This window comes from Colletotrichum fructicola, assembly GCF_000319635.2.
Source record: "Colletotrichum fructicola Nara gc5 chromosome Unknown KSG_Nara_v1_contig04, whole genome shotgun sequence".
NCBI lineage: Eukaryota > Fungi > Ascomycota > Sordariomycetes > Glomerellales > Glomerellaceae > Colletotrichum > Colletotrichum fructicola.
Window position 1 is genome coordinate 135,401 of NW_027094054.1, and position 24,491 is coordinate 159,891.

General features: G+C 55.4%; 8 protein-coding genes across 8 annotated transcripts; 4 read left to right on the forward strand and 4 right to left on the reverse strand.

Moving 5' to 3' along the window:
• Positions 1 to 278: 278 nt before the first annotated feature.
• CGGC5_v006778 (uncharacterized protein) lies at positions 279 to 1,106 on the forward strand (the record flags this gene model as incomplete). Its single annotated transcript, XM_032019647.1, has 1 exon — positions 279 to 1,106. The coding sequence occupies one exon, from the start codon at positions 279 to 281 to the stop codon at positions 1,104 to 1,106; it is 828 nt and encodes a 275-aa protein (XP_031883009.1).
• A 440-nt stretch (positions 1,107 to 1,546) lies between these two features.
• Positions 1,547 to 2,718, forward strand: twfA (Twinfilin; the record flags this gene model as incomplete). Its single annotated transcript, XM_032019648.1, has 3 exons — positions 1,547 to 1,565; positions 1,682 to 2,259; positions 2,323 to 2,718. The coding sequence occupies 3 exons, from the start codon at positions 1,547 to 1,549 to the stop codon at positions 2,716 to 2,718; spliced, it is 993 nt and encodes a 330-aa protein (XP_031883216.1).
• A 306-nt stretch (positions 2,719 to 3,024) lies between these two features.
• Positions 3,025 to 4,256, reverse strand: SFC1 (Succinate/fumarate mitochondrial transporter; the record flags this gene model as incomplete). The annotated part of the gene is made up of 5 exons (XM_032019649.1): positions 3,025 to 3,178; positions 3,245 to 3,704; positions 3,770 to 4,018; positions 4,092 to 4,139; positions 4,199 to 4,256. The coding sequence occupies 5 exons, from the start codon at positions 4,254 to 4,256 to the stop codon at positions 3,025 to 3,027; spliced, it is 969 nt and encodes a 322-aa protein (XP_031883010.1).
• Positions 4,257 to 6,585: 2,329 nt separating this feature from the next.
• scon-2 (putative E3 ubiquitin ligase complex SCF subunit scon-2) lies at positions 6,586 to 8,961 on the reverse strand (the record flags this gene model as incomplete). The annotated part of the gene is made up of 2 exons (XM_032019650.1): positions 6,586 to 8,361; positions 8,425 to 8,961. The coding sequence occupies 2 exons, from the start codon at positions 8,959 to 8,961 to the stop codon at positions 6,586 to 6,588; spliced, it is 2,313 nt and encodes a 770-aa protein (XP_031883217.1).
• A 3,150-nt stretch (positions 8,962 to 12,111) lies between these two features.
• CGGC5_v006782 (uncharacterized protein) lies at positions 12,112 to 12,401 on the forward strand (the record flags this gene model as incomplete). The annotated part of the gene is made up of 2 exons (XM_032019651.1): positions 12,112 to 12,147; positions 12,204 to 12,401. The coding sequence occupies 2 exons, from the start codon at positions 12,112 to 12,114 to the stop codon at positions 12,399 to 12,401; spliced, it is 234 nt and encodes a 77-aa protein (XP_031883011.1).
• Positions 12,402 to 15,503: 3,102 nt separating this feature from the next.
• CGGC5_v006783 (Testicular acid phosphatase-like protein) lies at positions 15,504 to 16,994 on the forward strand (the record flags this gene model as incomplete). The annotated part of the gene is made up of 2 exons (XM_032019652.1): positions 15,504 to 15,600; positions 15,658 to 16,994. 2 exons carry the CDS (start codon positions 15,504 to 15,506, stop codon positions 16,992 to 16,994), a joined length of 1,434 nt encoding a protein of 477 aa, XP_031883218.1.
• A 548-nt stretch (positions 16,995 to 17,542) lies between these two features.
• On the reverse strand, positions 17,543 to 18,847 carry Cel61a-4 (Polysaccharide monooxygenase Cel61a; the record flags this gene model as incomplete). The annotated part of the gene is made up of 1 exon (XM_032019653.2): positions 17,543 to 18,847. The coding sequence occupies one exon, from the start codon at positions 18,845 to 18,847 to the stop codon at positions 17,543 to 17,545; it is 1,305 nt and encodes a 434-aa protein (XP_031883012.2).
• A 2,984-nt stretch (positions 18,848 to 21,831) lies between these two features.
• Positions 21,832 to 22,635, reverse strand: CGGC5_v006785 (uncharacterized protein; the record flags this gene model as incomplete). The annotated part of the gene is made up of 1 exon (XM_032019654.1): positions 21,832 to 22,635. One exon carries the CDS (start codon positions 22,633 to 22,635, stop codon positions 21,832 to 21,834), a length of 804 nt encoding a protein of 267 aa, XP_031883219.1.
• Between the last annotated feature and the right edge of the window lie 1,856 nt (positions 22,636 to 24,491).

Here is a 24,491-nt window from a genome sequence, read left to right on the forward strand (position 1 = left end):
AATTACGACAAGGATTGGGACTTTGGCCGCTTGGCAAGACAGGTCATTTAATTGCTGCTCAGCTCCTCCCAATTGAGTTTCTGCTTATCGTATATCAGCATCTAGCGCTGATTTCGCGGGTTCAGCCGTGGGTACACCGCCCGGAGAGACCGGGACGCGTCGATGCTACGTTAAATGATCATGGCAACCCACACCGCTTGCAGATGGTTTCTTGTTCGCGAAGAACATGCTCAGCTCTTGTTAGTTTCCCTGTTTTGCCCCGAGAAAGCTCGATCAGCATGGCAACTCCAGAGGACAGGGCGCGCGATGCTGGCCCTCCCAGGGTGATTGCCGTCGGGCTGCTTCGCACCGGCACGACCTCTCTCAAAACAGCTCTCGAAGAACTGGGCTTCAAGCACGTCTACGATGGCCTCGACTCCCGCACCAAGCCGACCCACTGGGATTTCCTGGAGCGAGCGGCGATGGCGACTTGGCCTGAAATCAACGCCAAGGGCCACTCACCTCGGCCGAAGCCCTTCACTCGAGAAGACTGGGACGAGCTGTTTGGGGTGTACGACGCGTTAACGGATTTGGTGTGCTTCTTCGCGGTGGAGCTGGCGGATGCGTATCCCGACGCCAAGATCATCCTCACGGAGCGCGACTACGACACGTGGTATCCCAGTTTCGAAAGCCAGGTCCTCTGGCCTAATTTTCAGCCCTTGACCAGCATGTTGATTAAAATTCTGGGCACCATCGTCGGCAACCGGGCGGGATTCGCCATGCAGAAGATACTCCGCGGCTTCTCGGGAGGTGCGTCGAGCCTGGAAGACTTCCGCCGCATGACACCGGAAGTGTACCGTCGGCATTCTGAGCGCATCAAGGCTCACATTGCGCCTGAGAGGCTACTGGTGTACAGGGTGGGCAAGGACGGGTGGAAGCCTCTATGTGACTTTGTCGGGAAAGAAGTGCCTGAGGGCAAGGCGTTCCCGTTTGCGAATGACCGACAAGCGCACGAAGCGTCGAATGCAAAGATTATTAGAAATGCTTGGTTTCAGGCAGCCAGGATTGTCGGAACGTATGGTGTTGCTGTCGGAGCTGCATTTGCGGCGTGGAAGTGGCTCAGGTAGACAGAGTGGTATTTTGCGCCTTAATCAGAATGAAGCTATTCGCAGCAGATGATACCGTGGTCGTGAAGAAAGTGATAGCGGTTACCAGGCAGAACCCATGGGTAAGGATAGGTGAGGTGGCTTACATAACCCGAGTCAATGGCGGAAGCCCGCCCCCTCCTCCGCTGGCAGCTCCAGGCGCGGTGTCCAGGTACCCGCAGCGACCACTAAAGTGCTCCTACCCCTCCATTGTAAACCATTGGAGCCCCATCCTGGAATCCACCCAACAGCTGACGTAGCGGCCGCATCTCCAGCTTCACAACTCAACACCGCCGCTGCCGCCCTCAATCGTCGCCTGGGGAGTTGTATGTATATATATCCCGCCCCTATCGCCTTATCTTCAACCTGAGTCCTAGAGAAACGAACCGCAACACCTAGAGCGACCCCTCGAAACCGCCAGCATGCAGTCTGGCATTTCTGGTACGTTCCGTCCTGTTGCTGTCCTTATCCTTCCCCCGTCGCTGTCCACCGCCAGATCGCGAATATCCTCAATTCCCTCGCTCAAGGTTCTAAGCCCCACGGCTAACGCTCATCAGCCTCCCAGGAGCTTGTCTCCCAGTTCAACACCCTCCTCGGCAGCGACAAACACTTCGGCCTTCTCGTCACTATCGACAACGAGACCCTCGCTCCCGTCCAGTTCCTCCCCAAGTCCTCCGACTCGTTCGACGACAACCTGTCCGCCCTCCAGCCGCACCTCAAGCCCAACGAAGCCCTCTATGCCCTCCTCCGCCGCTATGATACCGCTCCTCGCCTGACGGCCGTCACATACGTCCCCGACTCCGCCAAGGTCCGCCAGAAGATGCTCTTCGCCTCCACCCGCCTGACTCTCGTCCGTAAGCTGGGCTCCGAGCACTTCCGCGAGTCCATCTTCGCCACCACCCCAGAGGAGCTTTCTGCCCAGGGCTTCGTCAAGCACGATGCCCACACCGAGCTTGAGGCCCCTCTCACTGAGGAGGAGCGTAGTCTCGGTGCAGTCAAGCAGGCTGAGGCCGAGGCGAGCACCGGCACGGGAACCCGCGAGATCCATCTTAGCAAGACTCTCGCCATGCCTATCGCCGAGGACGCTCTCGCTGCCATGAAGGACCTGAACGGCGGTCGTACGCTGGTCATGTTGGTGCGTAACTAAATCTCCACCCACCCACCACCTGACGGACCAACAGCTAACTCGCATCTGCAGAAAATCAACCCCGAAAAGGAATCCGTCGAGCTCGTCCCTTCTTCCGAAAGCCCCTCCAGCATCACCGAACTCACCCAGACCATCTCCTCCACCGAGCCTCGCTTCACCTTTTACCGCTTCACCCACACCCACAACGGCGCCGAGTCGAGCCCCCTGCTCTTCATCTACACCTGCCCCGTCACTCCCGGCAACAAGGCCATCAAGAACCGCATGCTGTACCCGCTCATGAAGCGCGCCGTGCTCGAGATTGCGACCAGCGAGGCCGGCCTGACGCTGGACAAGAAGCTCGAGGTCGAGGAGCCCAGCGAGGTCACCGAAGACTCGGTCCTGGCCGAGCTGCATCCCAAGGTGACGGCCAGACAAGGCTTCAGCAGACCCAAGCGTCCCGGAAGGTAAATGTGAAGGTGTAGGGCTGCAGGCGGATAAGGCGGGAGAGGCAAGAAAAAAGGTCGAGCGCATGCGATGCAATGCAAAGGCGTTGGGTCCCGAGCCTGTAGATCGGGCTGATGATAGACAGAATTGATTCGCAATGCAATACTTTCTAAGTATGTTCGGCATATCTACAACTTGCGGCATCTTCTTCCTCTTCGCGTGCAACCATGCCTCACCCCCCACCTCTTGCTTTCGACGTGCAGATTAAAAACTGGTATCTTGCATCAAGAGACAACCACCTGAAAAGCAATTCCCCTTGACCATGTGCATCTACTCTTCGTATTTGCCTCCAGTGAAGGACACGTTGCTTCTCTCCAGCTTTTCCTTGAGGTACTCGTAGACGGTAAACGTCACCGCCTGTCCCGGCGCAACACGCATGATGCGAGGCGTGATACCCTTGTAAAAGGCGTGCATGCCTTCTTGTCTGCGGACACGCACATTGTCAGTATTCTGCAGGCTCTCAGGAACAGCGCGAGAAGACAAAACTCACTTGAACATATCACTCGAGATCTTGGCAATGCGACTCCACGCGCTTGTGCCGAACTCGGCAGGCGTCTTTTGCAACCTCGTCTTGATGGTGTCGATCGGCGCATTGCTCAACGGGCCCATGGCACCGCTGACGAGCCCAATCACCGTCGTCTGCCAGCTCGGCAGGTTTCCCCCGGCGTATTGCGGCTGGTAGTCCTTGAGCGCCTCCTTGAAGTACGAGTAGGCCGTGAAGTTGACGGCCTGGTTGCTACCCTGCCGCAGCGCCGTCAGCGACACGCCCCGGTACAGCGCGCCGAAACCCTCCTCCTTGACGACGGTGTAGAGCGCGTGCGCCGCGTTGCGGTACTTTGGGATGTCGAGGGGGTCCGCCATGGAGTGGTGCTGCGCCTGCAGACGGATCTTGATGACCTCCATTGGCGTCACGACGGCGACGGCTTCAGTCACACCCGCGGCGAGGCCAGCTGTCTCTCTCGTCAGTGACAAACATTCTCCCTCTGCGGGTCAAGATTGGGGGACTGAGACCTACCTAGGAAAGTCGCCTGTCCGCTGACAATCCCCGTCTTCTTGTCCGCCAGCATCTGCTTATATCCCTCGAAACTCGTGAACCGGATGGCCATCTTGGGCACGATGCCCGTCAACACGGCGCCGAGACCCTTGTACAGACCAAGCGGCGTCTCCTTCTTAACGATCTCGACTCCGGTGCGGATGAAGCCGCGCTTGGGCGCTCCGGGCTGCCTTGCGCGCCGCGACAGCTGCATTCGGACCTTGATCGTGTCTGGTTGTGTCGCACGTGTCAGTAAAGATGTCTGTCACTCATCGCGAGGTTTGCGCCGAGGGGAAGAACTTACCGAGTGGGTGGCAGACCAACGCCTCCATCATGCCGGCACCACCGCCAGCTATACCATCATGTCAGTCGCGGTCGTCCCACAACGGAATTGCGGGTGGTGGGACATACCAATGAGGTTCGTGGCAGCCGACGTCGTCTTGCCATCTTGCTTGACCTTGGAGGCCATGATTCACGAAGAAGTAGGGATATGCGCAAACGAGATGACAGGAAAGGTAGGCAGCAGGAGGCTCGCGCCAAGGAGTCTACAAGAACAAAGCAAGAGTCACGCTTTCTTCTTTTCTGTTCAATGGCAAGAACAATGACGATGCTGCGCGTGTAGGTAGAGAAGGAGGTATCAAGAGGAAGTAGTCATACAAGAGCGGGACACACGGGAAAGAGCAAGGAAAGAAGCTTGGGAAGGAGCCGGGACGAGAAGAAGAAGATTCGGAACAAGTCGTCAAGTCAAGTCAGGGACGGACCTACAAAGCAGACATCCTCGGCGCCGGTGATGAAAGCCACGGCAGAAGATATAAAGGTGGCGTACTAGGCGTGTGTTGGAGGGAACGAGGGGGGTGGTGGTTCACAGTGACGAGGGGGGGACGAGGGGTCAAGGCACAAGCCAGAATAGAAAATCAGCCCCGAGTACAAGCAGACATATGCAGATGACTCGAGGTTCCCCGACTTCAGACGGTACCCAGGAGTGCGTACGTATGTGTGACTCTGGATGTGTACCTAGACACAACCTTCCCGAGCATGAGGGGAGCAGACGAAAAAGCATATGAGGAGAAGGTGTCCCTCAGTTCCGCCCCCCTTCACCCGCGGCACAACGACGAGGCCAGACACTAGACTGCCCAGCGCCAGGGGCATCGGCAGACCGGGGCACCAGGGCGTGTGTGGATGGATGAAGAGGAACAAGATGTGCAGAGCAGAGCAGAGCAGACACGGACGCTTCCATGTCTTCCACGCAGTAGCAGGAAGAACAAGTGCAAAAATGGAAGAGACAAGCACGGGGCCGATGTCTGAGTGGCTCAAACCATCGAATCTTCAGACGTCTGGCTACTAGCGCAGCGCACGCGTGGGTTGCGACAAGATGATGAGCGCGCCCATCCCGATTCGGCGGAACGGAGGCTGTGACTGGGCAGACGGGGGGTGGAGGGATGGGATGCAACCGTATGGGAAGGGCTCGAAGAGAGGGACCATGGGGAAAAGGTATCTTGGATCATCTTTCTTCAGTCATCAAAATGTGTCCCCCCCTTCCAAAACACCCCCTGGCCATCTCTATTCTTCTGTTGGAGAAGACCAATTGGTTGCCGGAATCATCAGCAGCGGCACTGGACGACCGGAGCTGCGTCCACATTGTCAGTGCTGGATTCAGAAGAGAGGCATGGACAAAGCAAAGCAATGCTGAGGAGGAGCTGAGGCTACCTTACTCCAACAACCAACTTGACTGACGCGGTACTCTGTCAGTCAGTCAGTCGTCGGCCTGTGATTCTGCGCAAAGAAGAGTGACGTAGCGCCAAAAGAGTCGTTGCCCCGTTCCAGCGCGCGGCATGCTACGGCAGAAACCTCCGCGGGCCACTGCAGCCTTCACATTACCGACTCCAAGCCGAGCTTGTGATTTTGCGGGGGAGACATGCGGTACGTACTCGTCCGCAATCACAGATAGAACCTGACAAGATTGTGGATACCGGGCACTTCCGGCGCTGGGCCGAGTGGAAGGGCCATTCGTCAGAAATGCCGAGGTTCGGAGGCTGGTCCTGGCCTGGATCATCATCTTCACCTCTTCCTCACCTCTTCTTCCTCTTCTCCAGTCAGTCCAACAGACACCAGCAGCAGACATCACAGACTATGCCGCTTTCGGAGCTAATCCAGTGGTCTCGTCAGGCACCGCCTCATGGCCTTCTTGGCCCAGCCATCAGCTGATGGAGGGACGGGCGGGAGGAAACCAGCTTGGACCTGGCCTTGCTCCCGTTCTGACTCCCTCCCTCCCTCTACCCAAACAGCTGCTTCCAAGTTCCCGCCGCTGCTAATTTTGCCACGACGCGCCGGTATCAGATGAAAGTCCTTCGTGCTAGATAAAATGAGGCTGGTCAGTCGTTAGATCCAACGTGAGACACCAACCAAAAAAGCACGAGCATGTGAAAGCCTGGTACGAGTCGTAAATTGTGTAGTAGATTAAATCGGGCCTCTTGATATATCCTGTACTCTGGATGCTGCCACTACTTTTTTCCCATCCTGTTCCCTTTTTTGTGATGGACAGAGAAATTCCCATAAAAATGCAATCCACGAACGCCGCCCACCTCATGGGTTTTCCCTTTCCATACCCTGCCCAGAGTCCTCGAGGACTTTTCTAAAATAATCTGAACGTGAAGAGACAAGTTGCCATAGGCATTTTCTTCTGTCGTGCAACAAAGTCCATCTCTCGTAAATCGCCGTTTGGGAATCGTTTCGCCAGACACCTGCCAGAACCCCAGAATGTAAAAGAAGAAAACTCCAAAAAATTACAATCGCTCTTTTCACGCAGGGGTGCCACACTCTTCGAGGGGACCGTCTGCTTCGAAACTGTAAAGGCGAACTTCGCCATCTTCACTTCCACTGGCCATTCGGCTATCGCTGAGACCGACGCAGGTAACAGGACCCGAGTGGCCGGTGAAGGTGCGCTCGCACTTGCCGCTCTTGGGCTCCCAGACCTTGACCATTGAGTCGTTGGCGCCGGTGACCACGCGGAGGGTGTCGCCGACGAGACCCCAGATACCTTCCACGTGACCAAACATGGTGCGGAGACACTTGCCCGTGACGGTGTTCCACACCTTGACGGTGTTATCCAGTCCGGCCGTGATCATGTAGCGGGGCGGGAGGGGCCGGGTGGGGTCCGACGCAAAGGCGCAGCCGAACGCCGTCCGGTCATCGTCCGCCGAGCCCGAGTCTCCGAAAGAAGAACCGAGGATTGACGCCACGTTCGCTGAGGCATTCGCCGAGGCCGAAGGGGTGGTGCTTCGGCCGCTGTGGACGGAGGAGTTATCGGCAATGTCGGCCGCTAGCATCTCCTCGTCCGGCTCAAAATCCTCCGGCATAAGCAAGACTTGCTGGACTTGGCCCATGTGGCCTTCAAAGACCTTGATGCACGTCTTGTTTCGCAGATCCCAAAGTCGGACGGTGCAATCGTCCGAAGCCGAGAACACCGTTTGCGAACCGGGGTCAAGTCGCACATGGTTGACCCAGTCCTCGTGTCCGCGCAGGCAGAATGTTTCCCTGTTGTGAAGGTTGAAAATCTTGACCGACTTGTCAATCGATCCGGACGCAATATGCTTGCCATCATAGTCGACGGAAATGACGCCTTCGCTGTGGCCTTGAAGAGTGTTGAGGCATTCGCCGGTCTGCCAGTTCCAGACCTTGATCGTATGGTCCAAGCTGCCGCTGAAGAGCAAGTTGCCAACAAACTTGAGCGTACGAATGCCCATGGTATGACCGGTCAAGGTGCGAATCTCCTGTCCCGTCACAATGTCCCAAATCTTAACCTTGGCGTCATATGAACCAGTAGCGAGGATCTCGTCGTCGAACTGGAGACAGGTGACACCGTTGTCATGGCCCTTGAACGTCTTGATGTGGCATCGGCCATACTTCCAGTTGTATCCGACCTTGAAGCGGTCGCGGTAGACACTCTTCCACGGTCGGATGAGGCGGTCCTTCTCCCGCTCGGTCTGGGCCTTGGGTGCACCGGGCTCGCCAATCTCACGGCAAGCGCGTTTCCTACTGCCGTCCAAGACAACCAGCTCACGCTTCTTGTTGGCATTGGGGGACGGCGCAGGGGCGGCGGCCTCCGGCTCAGGTTCCGGCGCTGGCTCTGGCTCCCGGGCGGGCTCCTCAGCCCGTTGGCTTCGGGCGAGCTCCTTCTGCTTGTTCCAGTCTCGCAGCCTCTTGCGCTCGAGGAGGGGCAGACCGAACCCACACTTGGTACACTTGCGGTCGATGTGCTGCTCGCACATGCGGTGCCATACCACGTCGTCGTCGGCGAGGTCGCGCCACCTCCTGCTGACCTGGGCAGCCTTGCAAAGAGAGGCGGTGTCGAGGTAGCCGAGGACCTTGTAGGATATTTCGGTGGGGAGGGCAGCCATGAAGTCGATCTTGAGCTGCTCGTGAACTTCGCGGGAGACTGTGGATAGCTGGGGGAAGCAGCACTGGGTGATGATACCCTGGAGCATGAGGTCGCGGTGCTTGGCAGGGGCGGCGGAGAAGAGGGACCACACGTGGGTGATGGCTTGTTGGTCGGCGGAGGGGAGCTTATCGAGTTCCTGTGCGCAAGTGTCAGCACGGAGACGATAGTATCTGTGTGCATCCAGACTGGCTTGGCTTACACTTTGGATCAAGACCATTTTGGACTCGTCGGCGGCGCGACGACACTTTGCGTCGGGCCGGTGACGATAGCAGAACTTGCTGCTGGGGTCTCGCTTCTGGTTGAGGGTGTTGTCCTCGGTCTGTACGTCGGGCTTGCCGATGGGAGCGTAGATGCCAGGGATATGTTCTCTAAGGAAGGGAGTCACTGTCTGGCCGACCAGCTGGGTAGGCATATTTGCTGGAAATCGCGAGGCTTCTCCCTCGTCTGGTCTCCGTCTGTCGCAGTTGTCTTTGGAAGGCTGTTGGTTCGTAGTCACATTGTTGGCGACGGTGGTGGTGGGATTCGAAGCAGGTGTAGAGTTGGAGTTGGAGTTGAAGCCGGCGTCGTCGAGGGCGGTGAAAGTCGGTGTGGTTTTGAAGTAGCTGGGAGAAGGGATGGCAGGAGACTTGGAGGCAGCGAGCTCGTCATGGCGGTGACTGGACGACGAATGGCTCAAGCCCAGATCTAGGTTCAGACTCCGGGGATCCGGGACGGTTGACGTGCTTGCGAGGTCCATGGCCGCAATAGGTTTCAGAGCAGGCAGTGGAAAACAGAGGAAACGAGCAGCACAGGCGATCGGGGAAGTGGTATCAAATCATCCGGCTGGTGCTTGTCCTCTGGAACCCAGCGAAATGTCGCCAAGGTCGAGGGAACAGGGCCAGCAGTGCCCCCTAAGGTCGAGGGGCAGCGAGAGCACGCAGCGACGAGACGGACGCAAGCGTATGCGCGTGTGTACAGTGACACAGGGTGACACTCTGTTGTTTCTGGGTTGTTGGCGGGTGTTTTGGGTGAGGGTGAGGCGAGAGGACCTGGCGATGGCGTGCGAGCCAGGGGAAAGGAGATTCGCAGTGCTGTTTATAGTATGGCTTGGTCTGCTGGATATGTTGGCAGCTTCCAAAGGAGGGAGCCCCGGATGATCCACAGGAACGGCGCCCGACTGGTGGAAGCAGGGGAGCTGGCAAGGGCACGCAATTAAAGCGCTCGTTGTCGAGTTCGCGCGCGGACGTCTGTAGTGGTGTTTTGTGGTGTAGCGCCTGAGTTGGGCACGTTGAGAAGACGCACGGCGAGGCGCAGAGCAGGAGGTTGAGCCCCTGGTGATTCGTCGAGAAGGGGGGCGGAAAGATGGGACGGTTTTGCTTCTTCGACTTCTGTGGCCTTGGTTCTGTTGTTTGGGTTGCCTTTTTGCGGTCGGCAGGGTAAATGGTCGAGCAGCAGCAGCGCAAGCTAAGGTTGGGTGGAAGCAGCAGGCGAGAGGTATGAATGCGGATCGTCGAGGCTGCTGGTGGATGGACAGACGACAAGGTTCAGCCGAAGGGGGTGTGTGGTAGTGTGTGTAAGGTAAGGTAATCGAGACCGGTGAAGACGGCGAGAAACAAAGAGGAAAGTATCGAGGTGGCAGCGCGCTGGTGTCGTCGTCGCTTGGCTTGGTGTCGTGATCGAAGCCTGTCTTGGATCGCGGTCGGAGGAGAAGGGAAGGGAGGTCGAGTAGTTTTATCGTGGTCGTCTTAGACGGTGGATAACGCAAGTAGACCTTGAGGGAGGAGACAGAGGAAAAGACGGTCGCAGCGAGGCCGACGTCGATTGCGGTGCGGGCGTGCTCCGGGCAGTGACTGACTGGGAGGTACCTGCCTAGGTGTGGTAAGGTACTCTGTAAGGTAGGGGAGACTCGAGAGGCGTGATAGAGGTGCTTTGGGGCGAAAATGGCGACATCGCCGGGTCAATTGGTGTGAGCCCCCCAGATGTTCCACTTCTGCCACAGCGGTTCCCAGCGGTGCTCCAGGGGTCCAGCCCCACTCCCAGCGATGAGGTGACCGCTAAGCGAGTCCGCCGGCCAGTGACAGCGCGCGCCGGACGAGGCTAACGGTTGTCGCTGCCGTCGTGGGAGACGGCCACACGGCTACGGACGGGTCTCGCTGCACCGTCACCGATAGCCGACTGCGCTGCTGCTGAGATTGCGGGGGAGCCACACCGTAAGGCTGGACCGACTGCCTTTGCTCTCTCTCGCCCTCTAAACAGCCCAGCTGAAGTACAGAAACGAAGGAGTACTTTCATGGTGTATGTCTCCGATAATACTATGCAGTAAACACTATAAGTTGACTGGCTGTTTCTTCAATCAATCAGATATCCAGTGCATCCCATCGCCGATTCAATTTAATTCAGAGTACCTACCTATGCAAAGAACTAAACCAAAGTCCCAAATACTGTAACGGACAATTTCTCAAGGTGCACAGTCATCACCAAAAGCTTACATAACAGGATGCGTTGTCAGCAAATCATGCACGCAGCACACACCACACACCCGCCAACCACGAATTTCCATCAGTCACTCTTCTCAAGGTTGAACCAGTCAAATGTCGCCGCCAAAACGTTGAAGGGTCACCTGCGCATTCTCTTCTTTCAAGAAAAAAAAGAAGAGAAAAAAAAAAAAAGAAAAAAATTCAATCCGTTTTGCTAAGGCCGAATCGGCGATTAGACCATCGCCGTTTGGCCTTGCACCTTTGCTGCTGCCCAGTGTCCACGTATTCATCCGTTTCTCTCTCGTCATCAACTGGGTCTCGAATGATTCAGTCTGGGCTGGGCCTGGGCCTCGAAACCACTAGTAGACAACAAGAAGGGAAAAAAAACTTCAATGTTCCGCTGGATCCGTCTGCAACCTTGATTTTTCAGCATAAGCTTGCGACATCGTCAAATTTCATTTCTACATACCTCTCTGTCTCTCGCCTCCCCAGAGTCCAGCGGGGACTGCTGCCGGTACCTGTCCGTACCTTTCCCTTCCCAGTAAAAAGGCGCCCTCTTCTCCAGACTGCACCGAGTACCGACGATGAGGTTAAGGCCGTCGCCAATGTCGCAATCCTGGCCGCCAATCTCCCCAATCGGGATGAGCTAACGCGACCGTGCGATGGCGTCATTTTCAACACTCAGCAATCAATGCCAGCAATACCTGCGCCTGCGCCTGCGGACCCCATTGCATAGAATTGCGCCATTCCAGGTCACGTTCGAGAACAACTTTGTCCAACCCATGCCATCCATGTTACACTTTAGTCACTTAGTCACTTAGTAAACAGTTCCTGAGAACGAACGCCTTCCTTTTCCTTCCTAGTATTCAGGGGCACATCTCTACTATTCGTGTTCCTGGACTCTGCAACACCTTCCACAAAAGTTGTAGCCATCGTAGCCGCAATCACAGAGAGGTGTTATTGCTTGCCAAGCCCATTTTGGGTGACACGCGTGCTGCGTGACATCACATAGTGGATCAATACAAGTCTCCTTGCAGCTCACCACTTGTAAAACAGGTTGAGATGCTACCAAGTATGGCCTCTTATATACACCTGTTTTGCACTGACGCTGTCAAATCTCCTGCCGATAGCAAATATCAAAGAAAACATCCGCAATGAATTTCTTTGGTGCAATAACATGTTTTCTGTTTGCGCTCGCAGCAGCGAATACATCTCCACAATCACCAGAGCCAACTCTGGAACCAAACTACACATCCCCGCTGGGCGTGAAATACATCAACCCTTCGACTAGCTACGATGTCACGGGGCCCTACAGCCTGCTCTCTATCGCAGGCCCAACGCTCTACATCGCCGGCGTTCGTGGGATACATCCCTCAAACAGCTCGCTCGCTGAAATCGGGTATCCCAGAATACGCCTGGCTTATGAGAACATGGCCCATTTGGCGCGGTCGGCGGGGTCCGATCTGGTCAGGACATGACTCCGACTGCAGTGAAAAAGTTACCCCTGTTGACATGTTTCCAGACATCATGCGTTCGTCTGGTTGTCTATGTGTCGGACATGTATCGCTATCGCCCCATCGTCAACCAAGTCCAGAATGAGCTCTGGGCTGAGCTGAACACCACCGGCAAGGTGCTGTTCCCGCCCAGGACAATCGTTGAGGTACAGAGGCTGAACGACGATGATATCGTCGAGGTCGAGGGGACGTTCTGGCTGGGCTGAGAGACTTGATCACATTGTCCAATAATCTGGACTCAACAAACAAATCTGGGCTCCCAAATTCTTCTGTTACTGGTCGTTCAGGCTTCAAAATCTAACCATTTTCAACCTGACATTGCGTTATTGGCCAATGGCCCCCTCAACCAGGGTCTCCCAGGCCAAGCTTCTCTTCCCCAATGAGGCTTCCGACCGACAGCCGCTGTCCCACAACAGCAGCTTTGCGCATCCACACCGCACAATCGTCTCAGCCCACTATCAATTGCATTCCTGACTTTGCAGGCTTTTCCACCGGTGAAAATGCCTGGGCGCATGGTTATCTCGACCGAGACCGACCGCGGAGCGAGCGTGTGGTTTTACGACGGGGATAAACCCGAGCGATCACGCAAGAATCCCTTATCGACTCGTGTTGATAACTAGACCTCGCATTACTGGCTTTCTCCGATACTTTCTCCGAGAGAAGGAAGGTCGTTAGATATCGCCCAGAAACCACCAGGATTAGCAGGGATGCCAGATTCATGAAAGGTCTCTTATCCGGGCGAATGTTTGGCATTCATTAAACAGCTTGCACAAAAAAGTGCTGACCTCCCTGGGCCTTCCATTGCCAGACATCCAGACACGTCGACAAGTGTGTACTTCCCCCGGCTGAATGCAGATACGCCACAATCCTCCATTTCACCGAAGCCAATTGCTTGCAGATGCCGTCCTACCACTGACACATAAAATCCTCCATTTGCCTCGCCAAGGTCTTGTCTATGATCTTCACCACCATCAGTAATATGGCTTCTCACAGAATTGCTGCCACACGTGACTTGACCTAGGCTCCCCGTCGGACCTCATTTTCCGAGTGAAACTTGGGACTTCTGTTCTGATGGGCGGGAAGCGGCATTCGACGTCTTGACCTGCCACACTCTACCTAGCTTCGTGTTCATTGGTTGTCCGGGTGAACCGTTGGAAGTCCGTTGACAACAGCATACCTCACACCTGTCCCCCCCCTTTGCTTGACTTTCTTGGCCTCCGAAACCAGTCCGCGTGATCATACGGACAGTCGCAACCCGAGAAGAACGATGTAAAACGGTGAAGGAGTGGATGGACCTTCAACAACTAATAGATGGTCTCTCACACATGCTCCCTCCGCGCCACTCCAAGTGGTGCTAACGCGCGCAATGGTTCGGAACTATTCTCCTAGGACTTTCCTCTACGGAAGTTCTGGTCATTGTCAGAGCACAATGATGGCCTATTCGCCTCATGGTCAAAGTTAACTGCCTAATACTGCTGTTGCGGTCTGAGACGTGGAACTCAAAAAAACAAATCCTCATCAAAAGGAGCATGAACAAAAAAAAATCCAACTTCAAAATCGACAGGGAGCCCTTTCATGTCTTCTCCTTGAGCCCCGTCCTATCCTGCGCGCGTGTTGCCGAGATGCATTGCGGCACGCTTTACTCATCCCACATGATTCCCCACAGCTTAAAATCAACCTCTCTGCCGGCCTCGGAACTATCAAATGTATCTGTCCAGATTTATTTGGCATTATACTAGGTTACCTGTTGTTGAATGCGCCTGACTAAAGATTTGGACTTGTCCCAAGGTCAAATTGCTCAAATTACTTAGCCGCCAGCTTGGCGCCTCGCATGACATCTCTGCCATGGACGCTGAAGCTCCTGAGATCATTGCGAATCTGTGTGATTCTCATTCAGGCCGAACGATGCAGGACATCCGACACTGCTGTATCCGTGATCCTTTCCAGCTGGGTCCCATTAGGGTAGCGCACGTGATGCCCTTCATGCGTCCAACAACCTATGCCGGTAGTCATCAGTTGAGTTGAGGAATTGTCTAATATCTTGGAGAGGATCTAGTGGTTCTGAAATGAATCCATCATCGCAGAACACCTATTTGACTCTAAAGGTGGGGTGTTACCTGCGGTGGAAATGACTTTCATACTATATTTTCAAACTTGACGACTTGCAATTGGCTGGCGATGGCGTGATTTGATTAACAGATGTGTTAGATTGTTGACACCTCTAGACCTCCAGACTTATAGCTTCACATGACATTCATCTGGAAAATAGGTTGTCTATTTTACCATGGCTTGTAATCTGTGTCTTGCACTGCTGATATTCAAGAATACAGATATAGGGTGGTGCTAAAACTAAAGCCCTCGAGATATCTTACACGTGAGCCAGGCGGTAATTAAGACAACTCGAGGATATACATACAAAAATGATGTAACTCTTTTGAAACGAATTTATGGTCTCTGTCTCCGACTCTTTTAGAAGTAGTAAAGAGAGAACCTATCCCCTGAGTTGGCGTCTCTTTAGCCCAGCCGAGTATGGGGCCAAATGCTTCACAGACTAAGAGCCCTGTGACGAGGCCGATAGAGTGTCAGTGCTTGCTGAAGCGAATCCTACTATGTTGGGCCATATAGAGTCCAATGAAGAGGGCGCCTAGGTCGAATCTTTCCAGATTGGCATCCCCTAACGGCATCCCCCTACCCATCACATACTTCTCAGCAGCCACATTGAGACGTATCAACCGAAGTAGTCAGATTATCATGAAGACAATTGACGAAGATGTTTCAATCGCCAGTGACTTAGTATTCGGCGTTGTGGGGGGTCTCCGATCTCGCGGCCCGGCCTCATGCACTCCAGCCGAACGACCCTCACCCAACGGAAGAGGCAAGAAGGTTGACAACCCCTCCGCCAAGTCGGCTTCGATTTGCTTAGCGGTCCTCAGAGCGAAATTTACTGACCGGCCGGCCACGACCGCTGTTCTTATCGCCCGCGTTGATTCGTCACGATGTATGCCAAGTACTTGGCTTCTTGGCAACATTCAACCGATACCAAATCCTCAGCATCTCCGCGCCACGGGACTGGGAAACATGTGTGATTCCCCCGCTTCTGCGCGACGCCTTACATGACATTTTGACAGCACGATGCCCTTCTGGGCGACGGGTAGTGGGCGGCTTGCAGGAATGGGGGTGGGCTGTTGCGAAATATTAAAAGCCTCACGAAGTCTTTTGCAGCATGCCTGAACTTGCGATTTCAACGTACGGAGCCCTCATTTGATACCCTAACAGAGCCGGAGTAGGCTCTTCATAGCTTTGCCACTATGATCGGTAAATCCTTGGCTGTTGCGAGCTTCCTTGCCAGCACTGCCGTCGCCGAGACTGTCCACGGCGTGGTCGTCTTTACCCGCCATGGAGACCGTAAGTTGACTGTCATCTGTCACACTCAAACGCAACTTTGACTGAAACGACTTGAAGGCAACACGAAGCACTATGGAGCTCAAGCCATCACAAGTGTTGGTGCGAACCAGTGCTTCCAAGTCGGCAGTGACTACCGCAGCCGCTACCTTGAGTCCGGGTCCCCTCACCAGATTCTGAACATTTCCGAGGACAACTACGTCTCGTCGCAGATCTACGCCAGTGCCCCGGACCAGAGTCTCCTCAAGAACTCAGCCACGGCCTTCCTCCAAGGTCTCTACCCTCCTCTAGTTGACCTAGATGCCGAAATCGCCACCACCACTCTCAACAACGGCAGCGAAAGCACAAGCCCGCTGAATGGATATCAGTATGTGTTCCTTCACGGCGAGAACGCGAACTCCCCGGACACCATCTGGATCAAGGGTGACGATGGCTGTCCCGCCAACGCGGCCGCCTACAAGTCTTTTGAGCAGAGCGACGAGTTTAAGACTCGCATGGAGACGACCAAGAATTTCTATGGCGGCCTATACGATGTCCTCGAGAGCGTGTACGACTACAAGCCTGAGAACATGACTTACAAGAATGCCTATGACATCTTTGACCTCATCAACGTTGCTCGCATCCACAACAGCACCTCCCTGGCTCGCAATGTCACGGATGAGGAGCTCTTCCAGCTGCGCACCCTCGCCGATAGCTCCGAGTTTGGATACAACTTTAACGCTTCCCAGCCGGCGCGGGCCATCCACGCGCAGACTCTGACAGCCGGCATCCTCGCCCAACTCAACCAGACCGTCACCTCGAAGGGCAAGCTCAAGTTCTCCCTGCTCTCCGGTAGCTACGACACGTTCCTCGCCTTCTTTGGTCTCGTCGACCTCGTTCCCCTCTCGGTCAACTTCACCGGTCTCCCGGACTATGCTTCCACCATCGCCTTCGAGCTGTTCAGCGACAACACGACGACGTTCCCCGACAACGCCGACGACGACCTCCGCGTGCGCTTCTTGTTCCGCAACAGCACCTTTGGTGAGCTGACACCGTACCCCCTATTTGGAACCAACGAAGAGACTCTATCTTGGCCGCGCTTCGTGTCAGAGATGCAGGAGCGTGCGATCAGCACCGTCGGAGAATGGTGCTCTGTCTGCTCTAGTGTCGCGGACTTCTGTTTCGCCAACCAAGAGGAAGCCTCAAGCTCTGATTCTGGCAAGAGCAGCGGCGGCATGTCCAACGCTGTCGCCGGTGTCATTGGCGCCATGGTCACCCTCGGTGTCGTGGCTATTGTTGGTGCCATCGCGTTCGTCATGCTGCGAAAGCGTCGCTCAACGCCTCCTACTGCTGCACCTAGCCATGGTCATGGTGCAGAGAAGTCTAGCCTGCGCAGTGGAGGAAGCGGTAGCGTCTAATGGATGTGTCAAAAGACTTCTCTCGTGTGCTACATGGTACATAGTGCAGACTCATATCATAGTTTATGGATACGGACAGGAGAGATTCTCTTCACGATGTAATGACCACATATACCAATGTCATTGGGATTTTTCAATTTCTTTGTCACGTTTTTTTGGCGACTGAAGCTTGACTTACTGCAGACGGAGTACATAACTTGTGTGCCATGCTTTTTCGCAACTAGTAAGTGGCAAAGGCTAGGTATAAACAGAAGCTCAAGGTGAATTATTGAGAGCGATTAAGGAGTTACAACAGATCGAATCTTTACAGCACATTTACATATCACAGTAAGGCAAGAGTGACATAAGTTGGAACGTGAGAATGATACGATCTATATCGTTCTGATATATACGTGAGGTAAAACGATATACAACAAAGACTTTATACATGAAACGGATTGGTCTGGGGACCTATCAGCGTCGGGGACACCACAAGCGTGAACATCCACCGGCAGCCCGGGAAGCTCGTTCCCTTAGCCATCTAGGCGTCGAAGACACCAAGAGACCGCTTAAAGGTTGCGGCGCTCGTGGAAGGTCATGCGCTTGGCAACGGGGGTCTCGACGGGGCAGTCCTCCTCATCATCAGCAGCCTGGGTGGGGGTAGGAGTGGCGACGGGAGCCTCAGACTCAGCAGGGCAGTCGTCCTCGTCGTCGGAGGCAGCCTGGGTGGGAGTAGGGGTGGCAGAGGCAACGGGAGCCTCAGACTCGGCAGGGCAGTCATCCTCATCATCACCAGCGGCCTGGGTGGGAGTGGCAGTGGCAACAGGGGCAGCGGAAGCCTCAGACTCGGCGGGGCAGTCCTCATCGTCGCCAGCGTCGGTGGGGGTGGCAGCAGCCTCGGAGACAGCAGCCTGGGTGATGGCAGCGGTGGCAGTGGGGGTCTCGACGGGGCAGTCCTCCTCATCAGCGGCATCGGTGGCAGCGGCAGCGGGGGCGGAGGTGGTAGCGGCAGCAGAGGTGGCAGCAGGGGCGGAGGTAGCGGCGGGGGCAGAGGAGGCGGGAGCAGAAGCGGCGGCGGAGGTAGCGACAGGGGCGGCGGAAGAAGCAGCACCAGAGCCAGAGCCACCGGAGCAGGAGAAGAGGGCAGGGCCGGGGATGGTGTACTCCTGGGCCTTGTAGGCATCGTAGGTGATACCGGGATCAGCGGCCTTGTAGGCACCGGGGAAGGCGACAAGGTCGGAGGGGGAGGTGCTGCCGGAGCCGGTAACCTCGAGCTGATGGCAGCCGGGGTAGAACTGGGCACCAGGGTACTGGTAGGAGGCGTGGAGGGCGATGATCTCGTGGCGGACGAGGTAGTGGCCGGGGGCCAGGCACTCGGGGATGGTGTACTTGACGCCAGAGTTGCCAGCCTTCATGAGAGGAGTAGCACCCCAGGTGTTGGAGGTACCCTCACGGCCATCCTCCTGAACCTTGAACCAGACGGCGTCGGTGCCGGGGAGGTAGTCGGTGCAGCCGGCGTCGGGGCACTTGGCCATGTAGGTGATGGTAGGGCCGATGTGGGAGTCGGGCCAGAGGGTCCAGTTGAGGGTGACCTCGGAGCCGGCGGCGGCCTTGGCCTCGAGCTTGGCGGGAGAAGAGCCCTTGACACCACCGGCGGAGTAGCCACCGCACTGGATGTCGATGCTGGTGAGGTCCTCAACGGGGCCGTTGCCCTGGATGGCACGAGAGACGCGCTCGGGGGCAGGGCTCGTGTAGGGGTCCTGGTAGGGCTGGTAGAAGGTGTAGGCTTCACCGCCGATCGTAGCGTTCTCGACGTAACCGTGGGCAGCCACCAGGGCTGCGGATCCAAGAAGGGAGGCGACAGTGTACTTCATTTTGGCGAATTTGTTGTGGGTTGGTTTTTGAGAGTTGATCAAAAGTTGCCTGTGGCTTGACTGTGAGAATATCTGGGTAGTTTGGAAATGAGAGTTGTGAGGTCTGAGACCGAAAATGAATGACTACCTGGTCAAGTGAAAAGAATGACGAATCTGAACGAAGGAATGAGATAGAATCACAGGTCAAGTGAAGCTGAACACTATGGATCGAAAGAAGGTAGAACCAGGACTGGTGATGGTTGGGAGACGGCGATGATATATGCGGGAAGGCATCGTCGCCCTGTTCCCAAGATGGTCACTTGGGCCGTTGAGAGTCCAGGGCGTTCGCATACATCGGGTCAAGATTGAAAGGGTCATTCCCGCCGCTCCGCCAAAGTTTCAATTATACGCAGGACAATCATATTCGGCCAGGCTGGTGGAGAGAGGAGAGGAACATGGGGAGGGGGAGGATCTCGCGTATGCGGGAGTCAAGCCAGGATCATGGGATGTGGGTGGTTGATTAACCGCTTCACTGCGAGAGGTGAATGCAAACTGCAAGGCCAGGTCTCAGCTTTGGCGTTAGACACGCGAAAGGGGGATGAAGCCATCTTCTGGGCGCATCCACGTAGCTGGGATTGGGGAGGGGCTAGGCCGAGGAGAGGGGGCAGACAGGCGAGTGCCGACTGCGCTTACGCGGGAGTGTGTGTGAAGCATAGTAGGTGGACAAGGTGCGGATACACACTAGCAGAGATGGTGCGTGTAAGTGACTTGTAGTCTGTGTAGTCATGATGGTGGTTGACACTGGGCAGCAGAAGCAATGTGAGTTTGCTGAGTTGGGGTTGACATGTAAAAAATGGATGAGACAGCAGCCCCTCGACAGGACATGGGATGACTGGACGACCGACCAGGATCACCGGCCGGGGTGACCGGGGCCGCAGGGTGTCTACCCCCCACCCCGGCCTTCGCTGGCCGTGCCGATTGGTCGTGTAGCCGTCGTCCCCCCGGTCAACCCCCGGTCAGGCCTCCGCTTGATCCCGGCGGCCACCCTGAAACCGCCAAGTCCTGACCCTCTCCTTTCTTAATTATCGCCAGATTCGCCCTGCAGTTTCCGCATCTTTAATCAACATTCTACGCGCCATCTCCCAATAGAGGCTGACCTCCATGTGGCTGGCCGCTGCTGCGGAGCCTCAAGGGGCATCGCGCGGGCAGCTTGCTGCTCAAAAACTGCTCTTCCCCCTGCAGACAGCAGCCTGCTTTCGCCCCCTTTCCACCAATCGAGACTTTGCCGCCAACAACTTGACCTGAGCGCGTCCAGGCTCGTCGACTCCTTCCTCCTGATCTCATTACAATAATCTCTGAGCAGGGCAAACACCAACAACGCAGGCCTCAGGTGGTTATCTCTGCAGGAAGGGGAGCTCGGCTGGCTAGACCGGCTAGCCTGGCTGGGCCTGCTGGGCCTGCTGGGTCTGGTGTGCCCCCATTCCGGACATAGGCTTAAACTAGGGAAAAGAGTTATGGATCCGAGGCTTCTCGAATCTCGCCTGGCCTCGCTGCCGTTGGTCCCGAGTTGCTTCTATTGATTTTCTACCGCCCGTCGACTCACCAACTTCGGACATGAGCTCTCTCGGAAGACCCAAAAGAATCCAACAGATGGATGTTGATGGAGCCTCGTGGGCCGAGCGGTGGTTATCCGAAGCCCAAGTTACGGTAACATGGACTGCTATCCGCCTAGGCTGATGGGACTCAAAATTACGCTTGATTCCTCTGCTGAGCCGGTGATCCGTCAGCCTAGAAGAAAAAGGATTCTTCGATGCGAGATTGATTTAAAGTACGCCACAGCCCGCTGTCCACTGCCCACTGCCCGCAACCCACCGCGTATCGTTATTCGTCATTCAAAATTCGACGCTATGCTGCCCTTCCTAATAGTAGATAGACTTCCCGTGCCCACTCCACGATGCAAGTGATGTTGGTCCAGCGCCATGACGACGTTGGCGCCCGGCGCCTAATGTATCTCTCAATGCAAAGAGACGTTTTGAAACCGTCGTCATCACCGACAATTCCTCCTCTCTGCAAAGACTTCATTTCAAAAGGACTGCAAAGTCATCAATGTTCTTCGGAGCGCCGTGCCGTTTGCCAGCCGCTGGGCCCTCCCAAGTGGCGTCCTCGCCGGCCCATCCCCGTCACTCCATCCCATCTTTCATCCCCGTCAAATCTCTCTCATCCCAGCCCAGCGCTTCACCGCACATCACGCACGTCTTTTCGCTTCTCCACCGCGGCCAGGTTGCTGGGCCCCCCCTCGTTGCAACTTCACATCGGCTTTGCACCACCCACCAGATGTCTTGCAGGGGTCTCCCAACTGTTCTGCCCGATCAGTCCACCCCTGGGATGCACAAAACATCGCCGATCATATGGAAATCCTCGCCTGGGTATCCAACCGTCTCCAGCACACAGTCCACTCTCACGACTTTTCATGATGTGATGCTGGGGTGCCTTCGTGGGGATGAGATCTCGACTGGAAGCGCGAAGCTTGGCTTTTACCTTCATTGTGTCTTTTTTTTTTCTTTTCGGCCGAGTCCAATGTTGGTTCCTGCGGTTCACAGAGGTTTAGATCCCTCTGTGTTCTGCCCCTGACTCGACTTAAACAAGAGGTGGCAGCTTCACTCAACCTGAAGCACGCAGAATATTCCCCCCTGACGGCAACCCCTTCGCAGAAACCGACAAGGTAGGTAGGCTTGGACAGTCAAGAAAGAGCGCCATCAAACAGCAAAAAGCGACAGAGCGCAGAACTTTCCGAGTCATTGTCTTGCAAGTATTGAGCTTATCTGCTCATTGGTATTCATGTTCGTCTAAAGATGCGGGTATCAAAAAACAAAACGAAACAGTTCGTCAACATGCCAGCAATCAATCGTGCATCCATGAAGCGCCAAATTGAAGCCAAGACTCCAAAATGCAGATGCAATCCCCAAGTCGCCACTCAAGTAGCTTATATGCGCGCATGCGGGATGCTAAGCGTTTCTGCGCCTTCGCTGCCTCTCGCGCTCAAATATAGCCAGACCGGATATGGCGGCCATGATTGCCCAGCGCTCGCCCAGCTCTCCTGTCAAACCGCTACCCATGAAGGCGAATTTGGCGGCCTTGGTCATGCTCGTGTGGGCGTTTGTCCAGGCCGCGACAACCTCCTTGCCGTCGCCTCCTCTGAACACACCGGGCGGTGCATTGGCTGGGACGGTCTGAGACAGCCGTACTAACTTGTGTCCTCTGCTTCTACCGTCCAGAATGCCAATTGCGTCGCCAGAACTCGTCCGCCATTCAAATTGCTCCAGCCTCTCGCAGTTGGGGCCCACCCCCATGGAAAAGACATATCTGTAACTGGGGAAGTCGGCGCGAGACTCGAGCTCGATAATGGGTGCGCCTCCCGGACTGCCCTTTGGCGCCGGTGGAAGCGTGATGCTCATCCTGCTGCTGAAGCTGTGGAACTCGACCGACGCAAGAGGAGGATGGGTGTTGCTCGGTCCCGAGTGCAGCACGATTGGCGGCGAACTGCTCAGGCCGCTGTGGATTGACATTGCGTAGAAGGGTTGGTTTTGGTGCTCACCCAGGAGCATAGTGCGGGTGAAGCTTTGCGAATAGACATTGAACATCGGAGGGAACTGGCGCGCGACCTGGCCCGGCGGCGCGGAAGGCCCCGGGCTCCCCGCCGGTGGTGGGCTTCCGGTGTTCAGCGGCGCCGGACTGCCGGATGGTTTCTCTTGGTACGGCGGCGGGGCCTCATCTGCGGGTGCGTCCGGCAGGGGCTTTGTGATAGGCATGTTTTCTTGGTTTTGGGGGTTGTTGTACGAACAATCGGGTTCGCTCGACCGAGATTGGATGTCAATCAACAATCAAGCCAGATCCTCGGTGTTGGACCGGCGGACCCCTCAACATTTAAATGTGCAATTCTCCCATGGTGTGATGTCACTTTGTGTCCCTCAGTGTCTGCCTACCGATCCTCCTTCACAGCCACCGCGCGAAAGAAAGTCACGCTGGAACGGCGTCGCCCGGCTGGCGATGATCTACGCTCAGCCACAGCCCCCAGGGTCAGGGACGCCAGCCCGCCGCACCGCGTTGCATCCTTCGTCAAGAAAACAGGAGAAATAATCGCTCGGCTATCCCGGATTACAGGGCCGCTCAGCGGTAAGCATAAACGCCGAATGCGCAGCCGCCCAAAACCCCTGGCAGCGCTGTCAACTGCGCCAGGCACAGGCCTCCATCTTCGTCGTTACCTGCAGCATCTCTCAGTGTCACTCGAGTCAGTGCTGTTCATCAAGATCCCACCAATTCAATGCATTTGGAGGCATCACTGACGTCAATCAGGGCGTGCAGTACATCTAGATAGTCATGCACACGCAAACCGTACTTACACTAACAGAGATTCTTTAGGCTTTGGTGAGGGTTGTCCCACTTTCATGTGGCTTGCCAACGTCGTTCGCCGGGAGGTCGAATCACCGGAGAGCCTCATGTCAACTTCAACTATGCGGCAAGCGATGCAGGCCCCGACTTTAGACGACGGTCAACTGACGAGGTAGGGAACCTAGAAGAGCCGCTGTGCTCGCCACCTGCTCATGATTTGCTGCTTCAACGAGGCGGATGACCAGACTATTAATCGCTCTGGAGCGACGAGCAATTATGTTAGTGTGGACACTGTCGGATTGACACCATGATCATAATTCTGTTCCAGTTACTCATAGATAGTCAATCATAATGTCTTTGATTTCGTGATTCAACCCTCGTCGACGTCTCTAAAAGGCCCATCTACGATGCAGTAGGTCTCGTATACTCTTGACCGGCGTCCTGAACTCTCCCAAATTGGATACTACGGATCTGAACAGCCGAAACCACCAATACAATCTGATTGTGTCTGTGTTGATTTCTATTGCATAAATGTATTGTTGTGTTCGCGTTACATCAAAATCTCTCAACGTGCAGTTCACTAAGCCATAGAGCAGCGACCGACTCACCTAACACATTTGACACCATGAAGGAGATGGAAAGATGTGTAGTGTTTGTAACAAAATCTTGTGCTTTGCTAAATACCCAAGAAAGAACGCTTCAAGTTATATTCAGACTCCATAGCCCACGTTTGACTGGGGTCTTTTCAAGGAAAAGTCGACGACAACGACCTCGCCATCGACAACCTAGGTATGCAATGAACATACAAGTGCAAGAAAGATACAAAGCAAACCCGCAAACCGATCGATTCTTAGACCATACCCATAAATCACTCCACCTCGATCGAGCCATGCAATGTGGCTGCCCATGCTGTCATGCAGCGCTTGGCGGTTTTGGTATACTCAACATCGCAACCTTTGAGAAGCTTCCCTCATCAATGCCATCGCCAAGTACCTTTTGCTTCGAGAACTCGTACATCGTTTGGCACCGAGACATGCAATAAAAATACCTGGCTGCACCTCCTGCTTTCGTCGCGGACCCGGTTCATATCAACCCCGTGGTCATCAGTCTCTGTCCCTGTTCGGCTGGGGCAGCTCGCGAACATGGTTCGCCGTCTCCGTCGATAATACGTCGATACTCTCGAGCGAAATTTCCTCTGAAAGTCCAAATTCGTCTCATGGCCGTCCTCGTCTACGTGCCGCATCCGCTTCGGCGAGAAGGTTCACAGTCGACTTTG